General features: G+C 44.6%; 1 protein-coding gene across 2 annotated transcripts in view; it reads right to left on the reverse strand.

The window, feature by feature from the left end:
* Window positions 1-910: 910 nt before the first annotated feature.
* Window positions 911-16,760, reverse strand: part of VPS53 (VPS53 subunit of GARP complex) — a 134,680-nt gene continuing 118,830 nt past the window's right edge. For both annotated transcript variants that reach the window (XM_060646884.3, XM_060646883.3), the window contains 3 exons: window positions 6,973-7,110; window positions 5,357-5,461; window positions 911-4,851 (listed from right to left, as the gene is read on the reverse strand). In XM_060646884.3, coding sequence (XP_060502867.1) covers window positions 4,681-4,851; window positions 5,357-5,461; window positions 6,973-7,110 — 414 coding nt within the window. In that variant the 3' untranslated portion in view covers window positions 911-4,680. The remainder of the gene's footprint in view (window positions 4,852-5,356; window positions 5,462-6,972; window positions 7,111-16,760) is intronic.

The following is a 16,760-nucleotide window of genomic DNA, read 5'->3' on the forward strand; positions in this document are numbered from 1 at the left end:
CGCTAATGGACATTTACTTCGTTTTTCACGCTGCCTGATGGCTGAAGAGCACGCAACCTGGTCTCCTGTGACCTACACAGTCCTATTAATTATAATCCCCTTTCACAGATCCTGAAAACTAAGGTTCGGAGGACTAAGGACTCGTCCAACGCCAAGTCAAAGTGCCGTAACCGGACCTGGAGACCAGGTCCTTCTGTAGAAATTTCCAGTCTCAGGCTGCTTTTGTTTCAGATGGACACATTCTTCCTACCCTGCTGCTCTCCAGTGGCTGGTTATATTGGTGACAAGGACGAGAACGGGGCAGGCGAGCCACCTCGCACTGCTCTTCTGGAGGGTTCTAAGGAAAAGTCTCTTTTCTCATCAGATTGATCTCTGGGTACCCCAGTTTAGTGGGGAGAGGGTGGAAATAAAGAATGGAAACTAGGTAAGGCTCTTGAAGCCAGCCTAATGGAAGTGCTGCAACAGATTTTCCACCGCTGAAGGAAACGCCAGACTTCCCAAAAAGTTCACTGCAAAATGCCCACCCACTTATTACGGAAACAGGATTAACTTACTGTGTACAGGACAGAACTCATCTGCAGTCACATGGAAAAGCAGGCTGTGACCGGAACAGTAAGGTGGAGAAGGGAAAGTCAACAGGACAGAAATACAGAGCACAAGAAGGGTTCCAGATCGGACGCAACACACTCTACGCGTATTTAGAGGTGTCCAGCAGACTGGATGTGCCAGGACCGTGCTGATGAACGAGTCTGTTTTCAGGCACTGCTTCCTTCGGCCGTCAGGGAAGGGGCACATCTTCACCGGGGAGAAGGGGAGACGCTGCGGAGGGCCCGAGGTTCACAGGCTTCCTGATTCTTTCCTATTGTCCGTTCTGTTTTCTGTCATCAGTAAGGAAATACACCCTAGCAAATGACATCCAGTAATGCTTTAATTAACTGTAGTACTTTATGCTCCAATATGCACCACGAAATCACTTCCAGATGGGGGAAATGAAAGATATTTACACAAAAAAGCAGTCCCTTTATTTTAAGGAAATTGATATCTCCCACAAGTATAGAACTTTGAGGGTCTGGGAGGCTATCTATTTTGATAAATACTAGGATCAGACTGGAAACTGAGATTTACGATATAAAACGGATGCCAACTTTTCATGTGTCCGTGTTTCCAAGGCTATTGTTTAAATGGCCCGATGCAGTTCTAATGATTTTATTTTTAGAAATCTGACTTGGAGTAGAGAAGTGTGAAACACTTGCTCTCACTGTCAGCCAGCTAGTTATTCTGGAGATTTCTCCTCCTAGGGAGAGGAATTACATTTCCAGCTGTGACCTTTTGGCATTTCCCCTAGCATTCCGTAAACAGGGAGCTAGGTTTCCTTGTCCAACAGCAATTCAGGATGGGCTGGTGGAGCACCCCCACATCAGGCAGCAGCCGCAGACGTGCTTGCTCTCCCTGTCCGGTCCTGTCACCCTGCTCCCTCGCAGTCTGCTCTCACTCTCGTTTGATCTGCACCCAAGAGCCATCCTCGGCTTGAGAAAGGAGGCACCTTTTTCTGGGGGGAAAGTCCTAGGTACTAGTTCTTGGGTCTCTAAGAGAGGGAGGAGTGGCGACAGTTTCACTTCCAGAACCGAACTTGGAGGTCCAAACACTCTGTCCACCCATTGTGGTTCCTATCACATGGTTATGATTCAGACAGAAGTTTCTCCGGCCTGGCCACCCCTAAGCCAGCTATCAGGAAGTCTGTCCATAAAAGTAGATCTTCATCAATTATAAATTACCAATATGTATTTTAACCACATAAAGTGGCTTCAAGTTTTTTTTTTTTTTTTTTTGCTTTTTTTTTTAGGAGTTAGAGAAAGTGGGGGGGAGGAATGGGCACAATATCTAATTTAGCTTAATAACAGAGTTCTTTGTTACTGTTTTTATCTCCTTTATGTATGTTATTTTGAAGTGACAATCATATATCAAATTTCTCTTTGGGGCCAGGTTGTCAAAACGGCAAGAATCTTAGTCTGTATGGGGACAGCACAATTCTGGCATGGTCCCTGTCATCAACACAAGCTTCAAATTAAAGCCCCTGGATGTTAGCAAAGAGTCTTTCCCATGTTGGTACCAGCTCAACGATACAGTAATTACACTTGCTTAGAGAGTTGGGAAAAATAAATCTTCACGAAAACGTGCTACGGGAACACTTTGATAAAGCAAATGTTGCTCTATTGCAATAGTTTCTAACAAGGGGGGTAAATGTTCCAATCACCCACATGCCCAGACCCCACTCCAGACTTCCTGATTCAGAATCTCCAGGCAACTGTATTTGTAAAATGGGCCCCAGGTGATTCTGATGCATACCCCCAGTTGAGAAACATGCAGTCTTTAGAAGATGCATACGCGGAATTCAGACTCTATCAACGAGACATTTAGCATAACTCCTACTGACATCTGTGGGCTCCTTGGAGATTACTGACAATGTAATAAATCAAGAAAGCAACTTCCCTGGCTGTGACCACCAACGGGGGGGAAACAGCGGCTTGACATCTCAATGCGTTACGGAGCCGTACAGAAAACAACTTCTCAGAATGAACCAGAGAGAGAAGTGCGGGTCTATAAACACCGAGAGTGACAAGAACCAGGTGCAAGAGTCCACTGGCTCTCCCGGCTCCCCAGGTTGATGACAGATGGCTGAAGTGCCTGTGCTGTTTGGAGATGGGCCCATCAGCCCTTCTTTCAAGGGCAGGAAGAGAATGTTAACCTCCCTCAGTGTGCGCTGTGGGGCGTCACCGGGGCAGCAGGACGGCTGTCCCGGCAAAGTGAAGTCCGGGCAGTGTGCAGCCTGCGCTCGCCCCGTCCCCTCCCCGGCCTTTCTGCACTTTTCTCATTTAGCAATCTTTCCCTAAGAGAGCTCAGCCAAAGGTCACACCTCTTACTTTCTTCTCGGTGTTGTCCAGTTTGAGACGCTCAGCACATACGAGTCATACTGACTAGCAAGAAGAGACTGGAAGCCGGTGAAGAAGTGAGGCCTGGGATCAAAGCTGCGGCCGATGGGCTGAGTCTGGGACAAGGCTGATGGAGGGGAAGGGGCGCCGCACAGACTGGTTGCATTGGAAAACAAGAAAGGGAAAAATAATCAGTTCCTGGTCTGGTTTTCAAACCTTAAAGTTTCCTCCTTTATGGCTGTCACAAGTTTTATGGATTTTCAGGAAACTTCCTCTATCCTGAAAACTCATTTTTGAGCGCTATTTGATATCCCAATTTTATCCTGAGGGCCTGTTATGTGCATTTTCTGTAAAGAGCTCCTCCTTCCTCCTCAGCGCTCTCTCCCCACCTGGCCAACACATTGTTCAGAATTCCCGAACAATGCAGACACGAAAGGCGGCTGCCCTGAGGCTGTGGTCCCGGTTAACTGAGGCTCGGTTTCCACTGAACCAGGCAAGTCAGGGCAGCTACCTGACATGCTGCCCGTTCTCATGCTGCAGGATGATGTGGGGACTGAGTGGCTCTAGGGGGCAGCTCTCTTCTGCAAAGCCATGCTGGCTGAGAGCCAGTGGACAGGCCGGGCAGGCCGGGGGTCAGGCTGTGTTCTGGGCTGGTGCAGGCTCTGAGCAGGTGTTTAAGGTCAACATTCTGTTCTGAAGGTATGTCGTTCTGGCACCTCACATCACCTCTGTCGTTTCAGATCATTCTGGAAAGTAATGTGGGTTTGAAAATACATGGCCAGGAAGGGGATTAGAGGGTCCAGGCCTCCTGTGCTGTCCCACAGCATCATCTGAGGAGAAAGCTTAGGACAAGGTTTCTAGGAAAACTTCCTAGTTTCTTTTCACAGAAGGCAATGCCTCCCCTAGAAGTCAGGGCTAGAGTGGGAATAAAGAAATGGAGAAAATAATCTGCTTACAGCATGCGGTGAGTATGCCGAGCAGAATCCTCTCTCCAAGGCAGATATGGGTGTACCCCCATACCCAGGCAAGGAGCCCCAGGGCACAGAGGGCACCTGCTTCTGAGGCCTAGCACATACAGTCTTCCTGGGTGAGACACACAGAGGGACTTTCTCCTGAGACACATACAGAGAGGGGACCGGAGATTACTGAGATAACCTGGCCTAGGCATGACAATACATACCAGGAGATGGATCTAGAAGGAAGAATGCACCTGCTTCCACTGCCTTCATCAGGCAAGACGAATGTCCTACAGCTGCAATGTGCCACTGCATTAGCTCAGGCCCCAGAGCCAAGCCCACAGAACAGGGAGCACAAATCTTAGGGTCTGGCTGCAGGGGTAACCTCCCACAGCAGCAAGTGGAGGAAGGGGTGAGATCCAGGGCTTCTGGCCAGGTGGGGCAGATAGGGCCACGTGCCAGAAGGCGTGACAGCAGAAGTGAGGCTGTAAAGCCAGTGACGAGCAGCTCACGAACACAAGTGAACCGCAGGGCCCTTTCACCCACCGCTGCCTCTGCTATAGAATCAAAGACCAACTCTGTAGCCTTTTTATCACCCTGCCCTTGCTTGGCTTTTGGATTAGGACAAGAATTAAGACAGGTCATGGAGAAGACACATGAACAACCCAAATGTCCCAGGAGGTTTCAGGATTGATGATCTGAGAGTCAGGGGGAATGCAGGATAGGTGGGGGGCTTCCAGGCAGCCGGGTGCTGAGGGGCACCAGCCAGGGAAAACAGTGCCCCATGCATGCTCCTACAGTCTCTTTTTAATCAGTTTCTCTAGTTTGCGGATGCGAGAGGATTCCTGTTCTGGTGTCGGAGCCAGTAGTGACAGTGAGCCGGAGCCTTCTGGCCCTGAAGGCGGGGTGGGGAGCCTCTGGCGCAGGAGCTCCAGCATGCTGCTCTGCTCGCTTCTCTTCAGCCCCTGAAGTTGAAAGAGAAAGGAGGGTAATCATGACATCTGGCCCCAGTAAGTCCCTAGCGGAGAGTGCAATATCTCGTGTGCTGTTAGCCACGGCTGTGCAAACAGCATAATTGCTCTAGGCTGAAGATGAACACTTCCTTCGGGGGCGTTGCCTGCCGTGGGTAGTAGCCTGAGAGAAGAGCGGAGGGAAGAAAAACGGGAAAAACGGGTGAAAGGAAAGGAGAGAAAGAAGGGGCGGAGAGAAGGGACAGTTCACTCCTTCCGCCCCCAGCCTCTGCTGAGCCTTTGGTTCTCCATGGGGCTCGGAGGTACCAGCAGAGTCAGGAAGTTATTTTGTCCGGGGTCCTTCTCCTCAGAAGACGTCTTAGAATCTGGTTTGTGGTCTGGGGCTAGGCAGATGCACTCTGAGAAAGCTCCCCAGGAGCCCGTATCCAACCCCCTGGTTAGGAACCACTGCGTGTGAGAAGGATGTGCAAGGGTGGACAAAACAAGACAGCGAGCTAACCTTCATGTCCAGTATCTTCTGGAAGGTTTCTGTGTTGCAGTCCGTAAGGAGTTTGATATAGTTGTCAACAAACACCACCAGCGGTTCGTGAGGGGCCATCACTACCTGCAGGGGAGGGAGACAAGAGTGGGCCTGCAGGAAAACTCATGACTGGAAAGCAGGGGATCATTTTTCCTTACTTGCAAGCTGACCACAAAATGGATTCTGCAAGATTTCCTTAAGCGGCAGCAACCCTAAACTCAGAAATGTCCCGACGGCCTATTTCATCTCAACGTTCAATTACAGCAATGTTTCTTAAATTTATTAAAGCATAAATATCACCTGGATTGCTTTTTAAGTGTAGATTTCTAGGTGCCTCCCCTGAAGATCTGAACTCAGAGACCTGGGGTGGGGTCCTCCCACGTGGTTTTTAAGTATCGGGACCATTTGTGAAACGCTGTGCCGGAGAGCCTCCTGTTCTGAGATGGGGGTTCATGATACCTGCTCCTACTGTCCCAATGCGTCTTTATCCCTGAGGAATGACTCACGAAACCCATAGATCTAAATGGATTTTCTCAAGGACAAAAATCCCAAAGTTGCCTTTCAAGACTTAAAATCTGAACTTCATTTAACTACATGCACTTAAACTGTCAATTAATCTACAAACAGAAGGAAACTGAGGGCATCACAATCTTCAGATCCATTCCGGTTTGGTTTTGGAATGCAGGAACTCCTGAGAATGGACCAGAGGGTGACAAGCAGTATTCACTCAGACACTCCCTGCAGATCGCTCCCCAACTGCATGCTCCCCTCTCTGGTGAGTGAGCCAGCTGGGGGAAGAAGCCGATTAGGCCGCTTCCAGTTTCCTCCGGCCTGGGCTCAAGGTCTGTGCAGGAACCTCACCTGGTCCCACTGATGGGACATAGCTACTCTTCACTCCCACCATCATTCGAGCCATTCTGTTTGGGAGACAGGCCTGACGAGCTTGCAGGCCCTGTACTTTTAGGAACATTTCATGATGGTTCCATTTGTTCTCCAGCCTTCTCCCCTCCCCCAAACAGGCCCCCCTCTCTTCTCAACAAGTGCAGGTGAAAATCAGATGCAGGTGCTCAAGGCTTCAGACATTCTCCATATCATCACCCCACATATAATAGTTTGTTAAACGGGGCCTAAAGCCCCCGTTAAAGCCTATTTGCTGATCAGATTCAGTTACTGCAACATCTGCTTGGAGTTCCTGGAAAGTTGCAGGGTATAGAAAGCTAAAGAGGTTTATGTGGGAAAGTGAGTAACTGATAGCTGGGCTAAATTCCTGCTGAGAAGTAAAGAGATCCTTGACTCAGACACTGATTCACAGCGACAGCCCCACCTAATTTCCAATCTTGGCCAAATCCTACAAGAGAATCCCATTACAACGAAAAATTCATTTGTCACAAAGAATTACTGATCCCCTGAGTAACTGTCCACTGACTTTCAACAATCTCTGATGAGGCCCAAATCTGGTCCAAAGAATGTGGACAATCCTTTGGGGCTGATGAGGACAGCCCTCATCTGTACTTTCAAAACCAGTAGTCCTTCGAATAAACCACCAGATAACCAGCCCCTTTTAATAGAAACCCTGAGGAAGACACAAGACCCACCTTGAGTATCATTTCTGCCCGGGTCATGCCTTTCACAACAATTTTAGTGTAACTGGCAGGTGCTTTCCTCACCACCTGTGAGCCAATGGAAGGTAGATCAAGCAGGACCATCTTCAAGGAATGGGTGTCCAGCAGCAGCTGTGGGAATGAAGCAGATTACTAGCCACTTCATGCGGACACAGCACTTAGTATACCTATGCTGATGAATACCATTTTCCTGGAGCGCCTGGGTGGCTCAGTCAGTTAAGTGTCTGACTTTGGCTCAGGTCATGATCTTGTGGTTCACAAATTCGAGCCCTGCGTGGGGCTCTGTGCTGACAGCTCAAAGCTTGGAGCCTGCTTCGTATTCTGTGTCTCCCTCTCTCTCTGCCCCTCCCCACCCCATGCTCTGTCTCTCTCTCTCTCAAAAAAACCAAAAGCAAAAGCAAGCATTTTCCTGATTTCTCCATTCTTGATGAAGAGAATTTGGAAAATCAACAGAAATATAAAAGGAAAAACATTTGTTACATACAATTCCCATTACCCAGGAAAAAACCAAGATGACACAGTTAAATGTTGGTAAGAGAGTAGATCTTAAATGTTCTCACCACAAAAAAGAAATGGTAATTATGTGACAGGATGGAGGTGTTAGTTAATGCTGTGGCGGGAATCATTTTACAAGATATTAACGTATCAAACTAACACACTGTGTATCCTTTGTACTCACACAATGTTATATGCCAAATATATCTCAATAAAGCTAGAAAAAATGTGGTCTAATTTCTGCCAGTTAAAAACTAAATTAGGAGCACCTGGGTAGCTCAGTTGGTTAAGCGTCTGACTTCAGCTCAGGTCATGATCTCAAGGTTCCTGAGTTTGAGCCCCGTGTCAGGCTCTGTGCTAACAGCTCAGAGCCTGGAGCCTGCTTCGGATTCTGTGTCTCCCTCTCTCTCTCTGCCCCTCCCCTGTTCCTGCTCTGTCTCTCAAAAATGAATAAACGTCAAAAAAATTAAAAAAAAAAATCTACCGCTTAAAATAAAATGAGGCTATATCAAAGATACATAAGCAAAGGAAAAAGACAAACTAGAAAAGCGTATGTGCGGTACGGGCAAAGGAATACCATTCAGAACACATAAAGAATCCTATAAATCAACAAGAAAAAGATCAGCAACCCCAAAGCAATAATAACACCAACAGTGGAGCAAAGATTTGAACTGGCAACTCACAGAAGCAGAAACTGAAGTGCCTACAAGGCAAGTGAAATGATAGTTAACCTTATTAGTAATCTAGTAAATGCAAATTAAAACCACAATTGTATACCATTTCATAATCATGAGATAGGCACAAGTAAAAAGGTTGACGATATCAAGTGTTGGCATGGATACAGTGCAATGAAATTCACACTTGTGGTAAGAGTATAAATTAAAGCACTTTGGGGGGAATTCAGTAATATTTCCTGCTCGTACATGTGCATAACCCATAACACAGCCCTCACACTTACATCCTTGAGAGAAATTCTTGCCCCCGTGAAAAATGTTCCCTGCATCCGCTGTCTATAAAAGCAGAAGACTGGGCGTGCCTTGGGTGGCTCAGTTAGGTAAGCGTCTGACTCTTGATATCAGCTCAGGTCATGATCTCATGGTTCATGAAATTAAGCCCCTCATTGGGCTCTGCGCTGACAGCATGGAGCCTGCTTGGGATTCTCTCTCTCTCTCTCTCTCTGCTTCTCCCCCGCTTGTTCACACACATATGCCCTCTCTCTCAAAATAAATAAATAAACATTAAAAAAAAAAAAAAGTAAAACCAAAAGACTGGAAACAATCTAAATGTCCATCAACAGCAGAATGAACAAACAAATGGTGGCATATTCGTGCAATGGAACAAGATACTGAAGTTGAAATGAATGAACTCAAACAACATATATCAATGTGGTTAAATCTCAAAAAACATTGTTAGGCAAAAATAGCAAGTGGGGAAATGATACATTTAGTACCACTTGCATAAAGTTTTAAAATGCAAAACAAAATCACGTATCATTTGAGAATATATACACACGCAACATACCAAAATACACACGGGAATGATAAAAATCAAGATCAGAATAATGGTTACCTTTGGGCACGGAGGGAGGGGAATGGCAGGGTAGAGCCCACAGCGGGCTTCGGTAGTAATTGTAGGATTTCCTTTATAAGAAAAACTAAAGCAAACTAGAGCATGTTAAGATTTGACCCAGCTACGTGTTACACCAGTGTTCCCGACACTAGTTCCTATACTTTTGTTAACTGGGAATATTAATATTTTCTCTTTTTGTCACTCCTTCTCTGTTTTGTTTTTGTTTTATGGAATGCTATTTGACGCTTGGTGAGGATTCAACTTTACCTTCCATGTAGCAAATTTTCAGAGGCTTGTCAAAATCAAAGCCATGTCTTAGCATTATTTGTCGGTGGGAAAAACACGATTAGGTTTTAAAACACATGAGGATACTTCCTACTTTTTCTACACTTCCTACTTCCCAGAGATATATTATATGCATAAATAATTGTATAGTCTTAAGTGACAGGAAGAGTTTTGAACGAACTTGACATAATTCTCTGGGTCTCCCATATCTTGAGAGAGATGACATTTTCAGTCCCTGGCCAGTCACAATAAAATTCTGTTCTCACCAGACAGCTGAACAGATGGAGACCTTGGTCTCAGGTTTTACAAAAAGCAATGAAGTCAGAAAAGGCAAGAGTTAGTCTGACAGAGACTTTGCAGCTGTCTATAGGAAGTGCAGGTGAAAGGCCCCATTTATCATGAAAATCTGCTGGCTTTCCCCTTTGAAAATAGCTAGCAGTTCATCTTCTTAGGCATGAAGCACTGGAGAAAGAGATGGCCATCAGCCAAATTTGTTTGAGCCTCAGAGAAAATTTTTGGGGTGCTATAGCTCTTGTCGGTGTGCTCTTGGGGCATAAGGCTGGCCAGCACCCCATGCCCGTGAAAGGTCATCACCCAGCAGCAGAAAGTTTGGAGGGTTCACTTCTGAAGCCTCTTACAACTCTTGGGGGACATCGTGACTGGCACTAGTGATGAAGACCTTAAGAAGAGAAGATCAAGGCACACGCCTAGAAGGCATAGAAGCACGTGCACACTGCTAAGTTCTTCTTCAATGAGGTGGCACAGTTCAAGATACAAGGAACGAATGGACCAAGGTGAGGAGACATGCCATTTCTTTTCTTTTTTAAATTTACGTCCAAGTTAGTTAACATACGGTGCCCTTTTTCTTTTTCTTGAAAGATTTTACTTTTAAGTAACCTCTATGCCCAACACGGGGCTCGAACTCATAACCCTGAGATGAAGAGGTGCATGCTCCACTGACTGAGCCAGCCAGGCGCCCCTCCTTTCTTCCCCTTTTAAATTTAGATGAAAGCTTCATACAGTAAAGTATAGGAAAACCAAGTGTATAGCCTCATAAACTTTTACATACATAGACACTCTACTGTCTAATTAAAGATAGAGGACATTTGTGGTATTCCAGAAGGCTCCCTCGTGTTCTCTTCCAGTCAGTGCTCTCCCCGCCTTCCCGACAAAGGTAACTACTCTTCTGCCCTCTGTGTTAGTTTACTGCTCATTACCCTGCCTATGAGCGTTCTTGTACATGTCTTTGATGCATACACCCTCATTTCTTCGGGGTGGAATCTGCCCAATGTAGAATTGCTGGGTCATGGGGTAGACAGATACATGTTTAACTTTAGTAGAGATGGCCTAACAGTTTTCCAATGTGGCCGTGCCAATCTCCATTCCTACCAGCGATGTATGAAAGTTTCAGATGCTTCGCATTCTCACCAACACTTGGTATTGTCAGTCTTTTTACGTTCTGGCCATTCTGATAGCAGTGTGGTTTTCATTTACATTTCCCTGGATGATTAATAATACATTTATCAGCTTTCCAGGTATCTTCTTTTTGAACTGCCTATTTAAGTCTTTTGCCACTTTGCTACTGGTTGATCATCTTTTTCTAATTGATTTATTAGGTTTTTTTTTTTAGTGTTTTTTTTTCAATTTTATTGAAGAATGACAAATACAATTACATATATTTAAAGTGTACAATGTGACGACCTGGTATGCATATATACTGTGGAGTGATACCAAGATCAAGGCAATTAATCGTTTTTGTGTGTGTGTGGTGCTAACGCTCACAACCTGTTCTTGGCACATGTCAAGTACATAAAATACCTATTATTAATTATAGTCATCATGCTGTATATTAGGTCCTCAGAACTTATTCATCTTGTAACTGAAAGTCTGTACCCTTTGACCCACATCTCCCAATATTCCCTCTTCCACCAGCCCCTGGCAACTCTCATTCTATTCTCCAAGTCTATGCTTTTTGTTTTTGTTTTTTTAGATTTCACATATAAGTGACATGTCAGAGGTTTTAAAAATATATTGAGAATGAGTACTTTGTTAGTTGTATGCATTGCAACTATCATCTACTCTGTAGCTTGTTTTTTGATGAAAATAAGTTCTGAATTGTAATTATTCCAAATAATCTTTTCTTGGACGATTAGTACTTTCAATGTTTTGTTAAGGAATCTTTGCCTAACTCAAAGTCATAAAGACATTTTCTTATATCTTCCAGAAGCTTTATTGTCTTATCACTTTTAAAGCTTTAATCTACCTGGAATTGATTTTTTAAAAGCTGAGATACAATTCGTATATAGTAATATTCGCCTTTTAAAAGTACAATTCAGTGTTTTTAGTTAAGTATATTCACAAGGTTGTGCAACCGTCACCACTATGTAGTTCCAGAACATCTCACCCCACCCCCCCCGTGGTAAGAGGTAAAAAACCCCTTGCCCCTTTGCAGTCACACCCCTTTCTCTCCTCCCCACCTCTAGCCCTCACCAACCATGAATCTACTTTCTGTCTTTTAGATTTGCCCATTCTGGATATTTCATGTAAACGGAATCATACAGTACAAGGCCTTTTGTATCTGGCTTCTTTCACTTAGCATGTTTCCAAGGTTCATCTGTGTTACAGCAAGAGTGAGTACTTTATTCCTATTTATGGCTGAATAACATTCCCTTGTGAGATTATACCACATTTTGTTCATCCACTCATCAGCTGGCACACGTCTGAGTTGTTTCTACCTTTTGGCTACTATGAATAATGCTGCCATAAACATCTGTGCACAAGTTTTTGCGTGAACGTACTTTTTCTATTCTTTTGGTTTTATATCTAAGAGTGAAAATGCTGGGTCATATGGTGACTCTATGTTCAACTTTTTGAGAAACTGCCAAAGTTTCCCAACAATGGCTTCAGCATTTTATATTCTGACCAGCAGTGTAGGAGAGTTCCAATTCTCCATGTCCTTGCTGGAACGGATTTTTTTGTATATGGTGTGTGGTAAAGGTCAAGATTAATTTTCTTCCCCATATGGATATCCAATTACTCAGCACTGTTTATCAAGAAGACCATCCCTCCCCAGCTGAATTACAGTGCCACCTGGTCATAAATCAAGTGTCTCTATGTGTGTGTGTTTATTTCTGAACTAGATTCTGTTCTGGTGGCCTATCTGTCTCTGCTGCCTGTACCACACAGCCCTACTAAAAGAAGTCTTGATAGCCTGAGATTTAAGTCTTCTAACCCTGTTCTTTTTTAAAAATAGTATTTTAGGTATTCTTGGTCTTTTGCATTTCTACCTAACTTTAAAACTTTTTTAAATATTTATTTTTGAGAGAGAGAGAGAGGGACAGAGTGCAAGTGGGAGAGGGGCAGAGAGAGAGGGAGACACAGAATCCAAAGCAGGCTCAGGCTCTGAGCTGTCAGCACAGAGCCTGATGGGGGGCTCGAACCCATGAACCGTGAGATCATGACCTGTGCTGAAGCCGGATGCTTAACCAACTGAGCTACCCAGGTACCCCTCTATCTAACTTTTAGATCAACTTATCAATTTATACCCACACTCCCACCTACCCCCAACTCAACCCAACTCAACCCAACCCTTGCTGGGATTTACTGTATCTAAGGATTAGTCTTGGAAGAACTGACATTAAAAAAAAAATTTGTTTTTAATTAATCTATTTTGAGGGAGCACATGCACATGTAGGAGTAAGGGAAGGGCAGAGAGAGGGGGAGAGGGAATCCTAAGCTGGCTCCATGCTGACGTGTGGCTCGATACCACCGAACTGTGAGATTGTGACCTGAGCCGGAATTAAGAGTCAGATGCTCAACTGACTGAGCCACCCAGGGGCCCCTCCACTTGTTTTTCTGTTTTTTTTTTAAAAGAATGCTTACAAATGCCCTGCCACTTTTAGGAGATTAACTGAGAACTGTGCCCAAGAATAACCATCCTATTTTCTCATTTTTCCAACCGCCATTATGCTTACCTGATTCTCTTTTCCCCTTTCCTTGGTGTTTGGGGTTAAGAAAAAAATCTAAAACTCACTTTAAATATTTTTTCCAGATGGTTTTGAATTATGTGCATTTTTAAAAAGTTCAATATGGTCAAAGTACAGTGTATGTACATATGATGGAATATTATTCAGCCTTAAGGAAAGAAATTTTGAAACATGGCTAAACCCTGAAGGCACGCTAAGTGAAATAAGCCAGACACCCAAGGCCAGACTTGGTACGACTCCATTTCCAGGAGGTACCTAAAGCATCATATTCATAGAGACAGGAAGTAGAGCGGAGGGAATGAGAAGTTACTGTTCAACGGGAGTGGAGTCTCAGGTTAGGAAGATGAAAAGGTCTGGAGGTGGATGGTGGATGGCTGCACAGCAACACGAATGCACTTAATTCTATTGTACACTTAGAAATGCTTAAAACGGTACATTTTATGTTATGTATGTTTTACCACAATACAAACTAAGTCAATGTGGTATTATAAAGATAAAGAAAATAGCTTCACAGGCAATCTATTGCTCAAAATATTTCAGACTCTGTAATACGATAAATCTAGAAGGGCCATGTGAGGGTCTGATTCAGTGCTCGTATTTAAACATGAGGAAACTGAGCCCAGAGCAGGGAAGCAACCACTCATGATCACAGGGGCCATTAAGAGCACAGGAAGGATTGGACCCCAAGTCTCAGGGTCCTTTTTACCACACCATATTGTGATGCTTCCTCTATGGTAATTTTGGGCAAATGGATTCCATTTCCATCTACCGTGCGCTCAGTCACAGCTACTATTGCTGCAGGACTCATTAATGACCCTGCAAATCCCATAAGATTCTCTGAAAAATCACAAACTAGCACGAAGCATTACAAATATCGGTATGGTTCAGTTCCATGTGCCCTTGCAATTGCTCAAGAGGGCTCTAGGGCCCAAAGATAAATAATTCACTTCGTGGAGTAATCAGGAAGAGAATAAAGAGCAGGAAAACGTCCGCTTTCCTACTTTCAGCACAAGTATTGAAGGCTATCTAAATTTAGGATCTAGTACCTTTGTGGCAAAGCAGAGGCAGCTGAGATTAGGCTGAATCTTAGCTTTCAATTCTACAGCTTTTGTTAAAGCTTGGATTACAGCCGATACAGGACCCGAGTCAGAATCTGTTTCAGTCTTTGTTAACTACCTGATTCCTATGGTTCTGCTGCCTGAGTAATCCCGCCTCCAGCTGCTTGGGTTTCTAAGCCCAGGTACTCAGGGCAAGCATGGACCCGGCCAAACCTGAATTTCATGTGGGACTCCATCAAGGCTCACACTGCCCTGCAGTTCCTACCCATGCCCTATCCCAGGCTGGGCTCTCTTAATCACCCACTCCTATTTGCCTTGTAAATAAAGGAAAATTCCAGCTTCACAGATGGTTTTCTCATCCACATCTCAAAGCAGAAGTTAATACTGGCCAAACTGATATTTTTCTGAAGATATGGGCTTTGAGTCTCAGCTGATTATTTTAACATTCGTTTAAAGAAGAGAAAATCTGAGGAACATAGATATGATATTGGATTTAGGTGACAGTATGAAAATATCATGGTTATTAGACACTAAGTCAGCTAGCACGGCCTGGGCAAAGCTGCAAACTCATGAAAACGTGTTTCTAACCAGTCAACTTTATGTCCCAGTGGCTTCTTCAAGTCTAGACACAGAAAGATAGTACCTCAGAACTCTATTTAAAGCTTCTCTCAGACACACAGATCAGTGCTCCACAACCTCTCTGAATATACACAACAGTGAGGTGAACAGAATGAATCCCCAGTAAACACGTGCCAGTGACGCTGGAGATGTGCTGGGGCATTATTCCACTGTTTCCAATGGAGAGAATCAGTCCTACGCTTATGACATTCAGGAGTCAAGAATTTCAAAACACCAAAACTCTATCGTCAGATACAGTCCACCAGCCTCTGTCTGAATCCATGCAACCTCCCAGGAAGCTTTCTGAGACAATACTTTTGACTGACTTTTGAAGCTGGTCAGCCAGATAGCCTGCGGCAAGTATCAACTAGATGTCACTGCGAGGGGAGGTGGGCATTGAAAGCAGAAATGAGCCATGGCCTTGGTCTGAGAATGCTTAAATTAGTAAGAGCTGGCATCTGCTGAGGACTCACCATGGGCCACACGTTGCGCCAAACACTTTCTGTGCACTGTCTTGTTAATCGTCACAACTATCCTGTAAGGTGGTACCATGATTATCCCCATTTTATAGATGGAGAAACTAAAGTGCTGGGGGGGTTTGTCTAAGGACAAAGGGTTGCTATGTTGCAGAGATAGGATTCAGCTTCGGACCTCCATGATTTCGGAACCCAAGGTCTCAATGCTCACATCATAGTGCTTCTTTTCATAACCTAGGAAGGCCATCCACTTACAAAGAGTATAAACGTAACTGGGTGTTCTTTCAAATATAAAAAATAAGAGGGGAGCCCCTGGGTGGCTCAGTTGGTTAAGTGTTCGACTTCGGCTCACGTCATGATCTTGCGGCTTGTGAGTTCGAGCCCCGCATCAGGCTCTGTGCTGACAGCTCAGAGCCTGGAGCCTGCTTTGGATTCTGTGTCTCCTTCCCACTCTGCCCCTCCCCTGCTTGTGCTCAGTCTCTCCCTCTTTCTCAAAAATTAACATTAAAATAAATAAATAAAAAGTAACAAATTGGTTAAATGTTGCTACACGGAGGTCTAGAGAGGATTTACTTTAATGAATACATGAGAATTATTTATCAGTACATGAATAGTCTGTATCTAAATAGGTGTTTCTCAAGAACTGCGTGCTGAATATTACTGTGTGTGTGTTTTTTTTAATGTTTATTTTTGAGAGAGTGAGAGAGACAAAGCATGAGTGGGGTAGGGGAGAGAGAGAGGGAGACACAGAATCTGAAGCAGGTTCCAGGCTCTGAGCTGTCTGCACAGAGCCCAATATGGGGCTCGAACCTATGAACCTTGAGATCGTGACCTGAGCCGAAGTCGGACACTTAACCAACTGAGCCTCCCAGGCGCCCCTTATTGTTTTTGTTTTTAAGGCAGCTTAAACTGTTCTCCAAATTCAAGCTGCTCAAATTTCTGACAGTCTGAATAGGTGCTAGCTGAAAAGAAGTGACTCTGCTGTAGCATATAACTCAACTCATGAGTGCTGAGGTGACACAATCTGTGAAGAGATGTCTTGAAGCAAAGGACTGAAGTGAACATAGGGGGTGAATCAAGGAAGCCTTCCTGGGTGAGGTGAACAGTTTCTCAGTACCAAGAAGATAAGCCTTTCTTTTCTTTCTTTTTTTTTTTTTTAAACATTTATTCATTTTTGAGAGACAGCGCAAGTTGGGGAGGGGCAGGGTGAAGGGGACAGAGGATCTGAAGCAGGCTCCAGGCTCTGAGCTGACAGCAGCAAGCCCGAGGTGGGG

Source organism: Panthera onca, chromosome E1 (genome assembly GCF_046562875.1).
Source record: "Panthera onca isolate mPanOnc1 chromosome E1, mPanOnc1 haplotype 2, whole genome shotgun sequence".
Taxonomy (NCBI): domain Eukaryota; kingdom Metazoa; phylum Chordata; class Mammalia; order Carnivora; family Felidae; genus Panthera; species Panthera onca.